Source organism: Danio rerio, chromosome 11, assembly GCF_049306965.1.
Source record: "Danio rerio strain Tuebingen ecotype United States chromosome 11, GRCz12tu, whole genome shotgun sequence".
Taxonomy (NCBI): Eukaryota; Metazoa; Chordata; class Actinopteri; order Cypriniformes; family Danionidae; genus Danio; species Danio rerio.
Window position 1 is genome coordinate 7,072,501 of NC_133186.1, and position 7,517 is coordinate 7,080,017.

General features: G+C 40.8%; 1 protein-coding gene across 3 annotated transcripts in view; it reads right to left on the minus strand.

The window, feature by feature from the left end:
* Nucleotides 1-7,140, minus strand: part of si:ch211-253b8.2 — a 12,512-nt gene extending 5,372 nt beyond the window's left edge. Inside the window, exons 1-4 of one of the 3 annotated variants that reach the window (XR_012386826.1) lie at nt 6,815-7,072; nt 5,254-5,826; nt 1,003-2,772; nt 1-922 (exon numbers count right to left, since the gene is read on the minus strand). The exon at nt 1-922 is cut by the window's left edge and continues 980 nt beyond it. Coding sequence is in view for 2 of the 3 variants with exons in the window: in NM_001201560.1 (NP_001188489.1) it covers nt 2,375-2,772; nt 5,254-5,826; nt 6,815-7,004 (1,161 nt within the window). In the remaining variant the exon portion in view is untranslated. 3 annotated transcript variants of the gene reach the window in all.
* Between the last annotated feature and the right edge of the window lie 377 nt (nt 7,141-7,517).

Here is a 7,517-nt window from a genome sequence, read left to right on the forward strand (position 1 = left end):
TTAAAATAAAGATCACGATCGGTTTAATTTTGACTGCTAAGTGCTCTTTCATACTTCGCGCGCGCGGCTCCCAAACGATCACTCTGTGCCACAAACTGAATATTATTTACAACTTTATTACCTGTTACTCGCAACATATGCAAGTTTATGTATAAACAAATTTCAAGAGGATCACGTGCTATGATTGCTAGCGGCTGGATCTGCATTATCCAAATCACTACGCTCCAACCAGATGACTCCTAAACTACTATAAATACCCTGGGTTTCATTCCACTGCTATCTTCGTTTTGAAGAGTCCCACCTTCCTCCCCTACTCCTCCTTCTTAGATGGGTGACATGGTGGCCCAGTGTGTAGCACTGTTGCCTCACAGCAAGAATGTCTCTGGTTCCTGGCTTTACCAAACTAGCAGACATTTCTGTGTGGAGTTTGCACTTCTCCCCGTGCTCACGTGGGTTTCCCCCAGGTTCCCCGGTCTCCTCCAACCGCCTAAAAACATGCAATTAAGGGTGCTTTCACACCTGTGAATCGATTCAGTTGTTTCGAAACAGAGATTACAATTGTTACATTGTTGCTCTTTGCTCTTGGTGCGGTTCGCTTTCACACTGCAAAGTTTCTAATCGGACCAAAAGAGCTAAAACAAGTCACGTGCGAGTAAACTCTCCTCACATTAGTCAGAGTGTCAGGGTTTATTTTGCAGCGTCCCGCTAAGCTGTCAGGAGAGGTGGTGGTTTGGTGGTGATTGACAGGGTGAGCGCACGCGACGTGTCTGAGGAGAGACGGATGAGAAGGGAGGGAGGGGTGAGAAGGGTGCGCAACGATGCCTATTTGAGGACCGGAGGGAGACGCGAGATTACCGGGAGATCATCACTCGTTTGCAGGCATCCGGAGACTCGCGAAACTTCCCGCCCTACTCATAATTCTCTCTTCATATAGCCATAAGCCTATTACATATCTATAAAACACTGTGATATAACCGCGCTCGGATCGGATCGCTTTCTCACTGCAATCGATCCGCTCCAGGGTTCGTTTCAATCGAGCCGAGACCACCTCACTCAAGCGATCTCGGAGCGATTACTTTGGCGCGGAACAGAGCGTGATTGCCCTGTTCACATATGCCAATCGAACCGCGCTAACTAGGCAAACGAGACACGTTCCGAAACAAAAGTGTAGGTGTGAAAGCACCCTAAGTCAATTGAACAATCCAAATTGGCACCATAGACACGCTTCTAGTACGTAGTTATCTTCAAGAGCAATCACTTGCTACAGCAGGGGAGTTCTCGAGATCTACCTGAGCTCAAACTCCCCTCCCGCCTTGCAACGGGAGGGAGCCCTGAGCTCAAGGATCTCATGAGCTCAGGGCTCTCTCCCGGGACAGCATGCCAAACAAGCTTTTATAATTAATCATCAGCTAAGTGTGAACTCTTGAAAGTAGACACGTGCACGTCTATTATTAAGTAGCGCGCGCTCTCTCTCTGTGATAACAGCTCACGGTCAGCAGCTCACATCACGTGTGATTTCCCGGCCACGAAAACATCAATATATAAAGACAAAAATGACATTTTAAGTGAATTATACCTTATAAATACAGTATGTGACTCTTTTAACATCATTTGGAGGTGTCAATGTCACTGTATGTGAAACAATGAAAAGACTCTTGCGGCCGCCTTTTCTTCTCTCCTGAACTTGAAAATGTGATCGGCAGAATGGTAGAAATGCTGGATTAAGATCGTCTAGGGGGTCGAATCGAGATCGCGATCTTTTAACGATTAATTATGCAGCTCTAATTTACGTGTCAAAGCCCGACCGAACTGCGCTCTGGCACACCTCTTCCAACCAGGTCAAGGCCGGCCAACTGAACAATGCACAGGCACAATTCAGAGCACTCATCCTCAACAAACAAACCAGGAGATGCGCCTGGGCATGATTCGGATAGCCTTTATATATAATTTATATACGATTTATAATTAACCATTGAGACCACTCTGAAACAACCAGATTTCTGAAGCTGTTTATATTATAAGAGTTGCCTTTGGTTTGCTTGCTTGGCAAATAAAGACAAACATACTGAAGCCTAATGTTTAATGAAACATTCAAAAGAACCACACAATAAAGACCTATGAAATTTCCCAAATTAGTACTGGAGTGTATATATTTTTACTGTAAAGATGCTTTGAAACAATAAATATTAGTCATATTACATGAACATAATAATAAAGTTATCATTATTTTGCAAATAACAGACATTGGGAACGAGGAATGTATATATCTACAAAATCCATGGCACAAATGTGACCCAACGTTTAAAATTCTAAATTATGACTGACTGAATTTTCAAGATGAACAAGAGATAATAGCAAAAAGCAGGTTACAGGATCATGCCTTTGTCAACAGAGACATGTTTCCTTCGTGGTGCTTGATTATGTGTGATCTTGCCTGATTCCACTGAACAAACCTCTTTCCGCATTCACTGCATCCAAATGGTTTTTCTCCGGTGTGAATCCGCAAATGTTCTGCCAGATGCCAGCTCTTATGGAATTTCCTCCCGCAGAACTGACAAGCGTAGTTTCGCTCATCCTGGTGCAAAAGCATGTGGTTTTGCATGCTCTTTTGACGTCTGAAAGGTCTGTCGCATACCTTGCAGTAGAAAGGATAATTCCCGTGTTGTTGATCGGATGAACTTAATTTGTCAGAGTTGCGTTGGTTTGTTTCCACATGATGGGAGCGCTGCGAGCCTGCCAGTTCTCCAGTCCAATTTGTCTCTGCTTGTCTTTCTGTAGATAAATAAATGTACTGTTAGGCACGTTTTTCCTCTACAATGCGCTACCTTTCTACACTCATTATTCACTACTTATAATAATATGATGAAATAACAACTCGTTTTATGTTTAATCCACTTAAATTTGAAAAAAAATATATATAAGGGTGCTTTTACACCTGTGAATCGATTCAGTTGTTCCAAAACAGAGATTACATTTGTTACATTGTTGCTCTTTGCTCTTGGAGCGGTTCGCTTTCACACTGCAAAGTTTCTAATCGGACCAAATGAGCTAAAACAAGTCACGTGCGAGTAAACTCCTTACATTGGTCAGAGTTTAAGGGTTTATTTTGCAGAGTCCCGCTAAGCTGTCAGGAGAGGTGGTGGTTTGGTGGTGATTGACAGGGTGCGCGCGCGACGTGTCTGAGGAGAGATGCGGTGGGGAGGGGTGAGAAGGGTGCTCGAGATGCCTATTTGAGGACCGGGAGGGAAACGCAAGATTACCGGGAGATCATTACTCGTTTGCGGGCATCCGGAAAACTCGCAAAACTTCCCGCCCTACTCATAATTCTCTCTTCATATAGCCGTAAGCCTATTACATATCCATAAAACACTGTGATATTACAGCGCTCGGATTGGATCGCTTTCTCACTGCAATCAAACCACTCCAGGGTTCGTTTCAATCGAGCCGAGACCACCTCATTCAAGCGATCTTGGAGCGATTACTTTGGCGCGGAACAGAGCGCGATTGCCCTGTTCACATATGCCAAACAAACCGCGCTAACTGGGCAAACGAGATACGTTCCGAAACAAAAGTGTAGGTGTGAAAGCACCCTAAGTTAATCCATTTATGTAGTCCCAACACCAATCGCTTGTAGAACCCAGCATTTTTTTACAGTGTATTGTTTTTCAATGTAAACACACGTTTGATAAACAAGTGTGATCATTAAGTTCGGATCTTCTGTCTTTTACTCTGTTCTATTAATGTATATATGCTTGTAATTTATTATGTGTATATGTGTGTGTGTGTATATATATATATATATATATATATATATATATATATATATATAAATATATATATATATATATACATACATATATCTCAGAGGTCGCGTTAACTGAATATTTTCCGTCATTGACAGATTTTTTTCAGCAGTGACGGAAAAATCTGAAGGTGACCCGTCATTTTGACGGATTATGCTGAGGGTGATCTATTGTAATTTATAGCTAACTGTAATTCCCACTCCTGTCCAGCTGATGGCGATTGCCCTTGTTTTGTCTCCTCTTTGTCACCGCTGCATACAGTTGCAAAAATCTCACAGCAGCTGAGTGTGAAAAGGTTCTTTAAACGGCCAAATAGTTGTGATATTAATAATAAAGGTGAAAAAAAGAGGAAGTGATGCAGTGAACGATGAAGAACAAACAGACACAAATCATCAGTCGCCGCCAGCTGTTGTTACAGGCCAACCAAGCGGCAACAAAGAGGTCAGGTGGTTTGGAGTGCGTTGTGAGCACCATGCACTAACGAACGCAGAGGAGTGAAGCCGCACCCCTGGTGCTGAAGAAGCGCGTGCTGCAGTATTTTATCCCGGTGAAACGAGTGTTTGCAAGACCGGGAAATCCCACATTCAGAAAATCCACCAAACTTCTGATCACTTCATTCGGAGAAATGTTTCCTAACTACAAAACGCTGGCTGAAGTGGCGCTACTCCAGATAGCAGGTAGTAATCGACCTGAGCTCGGCTGCCCTTCGGCGCCTCCGGCTCCGACTTGGCATAGGCAAGTGTAATCCAGTCCGAGTATGGCCTGCAGCTCGCACCCGCACATGGGTTTGTGATGCGGCTGTAAAGCACTGGCCCGCTTCCTGTTAACCATATCTGGCCTGAGTCTGTCTGTAGAGTCAGGCCACTTCAGGCAAGAACTCTCCAGTGTGGCAGCAGAACGTGGCTTCAGCCTCCAGAACATATTTAAAACTGTCACGAGAAGTCGACTTTCCAAGGCAAAGACACATCATTTTATGACAATTGACTCTGCATCAGTTTCTCTTGATGCGCTTGATTACACACAGGCAAGCACCCAGTTCAGGTCGACACAGGAGGAAGATATGAGGTAAGGCAGATGAGTTATTGTTCATTTGTCAAATAAATAAATGAATAATTTAGCCTATATGCTCGTCGTGCAAGTTCATTATTGAAATATGAATGAAAAAAGCAATTAGAAAATATGCAAATTAATTGACGGTCAATAATAGGTTATGACGGAATTTTTACAACCCTCTCCATCGAGACCTCTATATATATATATATATATATATATATATATATATATATATATATATATATATATATATATATATATATATATATATATATAAACAACGATAAATCTAGAATCAAATACTTTTTAATTTAAATGTTTGTATAAGTTGCAAAAATAAACACTTGTTTTTTTTTTTTTTTTTTTACACACTCAAGGCAGCTGAACCAATAATCACCTGTGTTCAGCCTCTCCTGTGGCTTCAAATGGATTTTGGATTTGAATCGACTCCCAGATGGGGCACTGTTCCATAAATATACATCATTCTTGTGCACTAACAGGTGTTTCTGCAAGCGTCCTCTGGTGCGGAAGAGCCTTCTGCAAAACCTGCAAAATAATATATTCTGTTGACGCTGACCACCAGCCTTTGGTCTCGTCTCATTAGAAGTCTCAGTGTAAAGTGGAAAAGGCGTTGGATCTTGTTGAGGTGCTGGATATTCAGTTTGGGAATCGATGCAAACCTCCACTGCAGCAGAGTATGAATGATTATCTTGATTATCAGACTGCTCTGACTTAACTGTGACTGATGATTGAGTATCTATCCCAAGATTCTCTTCATTCCTCAACAGCACGTTTGGCAGATTTGACTGGTAGTGATGGGGTTCACACCATTTATACTCTTCAGAAATGGGAGAAGTGCTGGTCGAAGCATTGCTCATTGGTACAGCAGCAACCTCCATCTTTACTCGTATTTCTGAGATGTCTGAAGCCAAGGGAGCTTGCGTGACTTCACCTTCGGGCATTGGAGTATCTGTGTGACATGAAGCATAAATAATATTCAGTTTAATTCAATATTACATTGAAAACTCATTTCTCTTTGATAAAGTCTAAAACACACCACAAAGGTTTTGTTCCTATGATATTTAAGAGCAGTGGTCCTCAAAAACCAGGCCGCAGACCGTTACCGGTCCGTGGAATAAATTGGTACTAGGTCGCACAAGAAAACATTAACTTTTTCTGTTTTATTTATTATCTGAGTCTGAACGATCTTTGAAATCTGAAAGTCTGAAATCTATTATTTTGAAAAATTACGGTATTCTCTCGCTTACATTTCGGTCACTTGAGCGTCAAAATTTTACCCACAAGCAGCAAAATGTGTAAGAAACAGATGTTTTTAGAAAGATTCTTTGCCAAGGGGAAAGATCCAGAAAAGAATCCGCAAACTGCCAAGGAATGGATCAGCAACCCATTTACCAACAAATCAGGATTGATTAAGTTTTTAAAATAAAATCAGTTGTGTTGTAAATATTTATATCTATAATATATTGGTTATCAGCCTCCAAATCTTAAGAGTTATCGGTTATCGATGTCGGCCCAAAAAACCATATCGGTTCATCCTTAAAATAAACTAATTGACAATCAAAAACATTTAAAGGTTTAATTAAAAGATCTGAAATTAATTCATATAACATAAACAGAAAATGTGACAGCTCTTGCATTCTATACGAGTTAAATTATAGTGTTATAAATCTTATTTTAAATATTTTAACAACTATTAATATAGCACTTTAAATAATATCGAGGTTCAGTAATTTAATCTGATATATTTTAAGTACCAACAGCTGATACCATGTAAACAGACTGACAGATAACTTTACTACAATGGTTACGTGGTAAAAAAAAAAATACGTAAAATAATTACAGTAGTTCGACAGCTAACGCTTAATAAGTATGCGACTTTTATTGAAAATTTTATAAGTAAGAAATAAAGGGAATATTAAGCAAATCACAAGACTAACCATGGTGTGCTTCTGCACGGCTGCAGACTCTGCTTTGACTCAGCGTGTTCCTGAGACAGCAGTTCTCCTGCTTCAGACGCTCGATCTCCTGCTCGTATTCAGTTATGCTGCCTTTGACAGCGTCGAATATCTCTTCGGCTACTGCAGTCATGCGCTTCAATAAGAAAGAATGAATAGACACAAGTCCCATTTTGGTTGCTTTTGTAACAAACTCGTTCTTCTTCCGTATCCTCACAGCGTCCTTTCTTCTTCCTCACCTTTTCTTCTTCCTTGTGTTTATTAGCGGGTTGCGCCAAATTTTTAGCTGCATACCGCCATCTCATGTACTGGAGTGGGAAACGATTTCAGTCTGTTTACTTCCCATTTCCGAGTCCTCTACACTTTATGAAGTTTAAAACTAATTTTGTTTTTTTTACCAGACTCTTCCTTTGTTTAAAGTGTGCCACATATATATGTTCTGAAATTTGCTTTCTATAACAGCAAGCTCAGCTGTTGACGTATTTCACACAACCCTGTTTCCTTTCAAATAAACAACAGAATTGAGTATTGTATGTCTGCTCTTTGGTCTTAAAATAATCTGATCTACTCTACTAAAATGAACACTCCACCTTTTTGAAAATCAGCATCTAGCTCAAAAATGTAAAAACATAAGGGAGTGCAGGGCACAAAGTTACGCGGGGTTAAATGTAACACAAAATTGTCC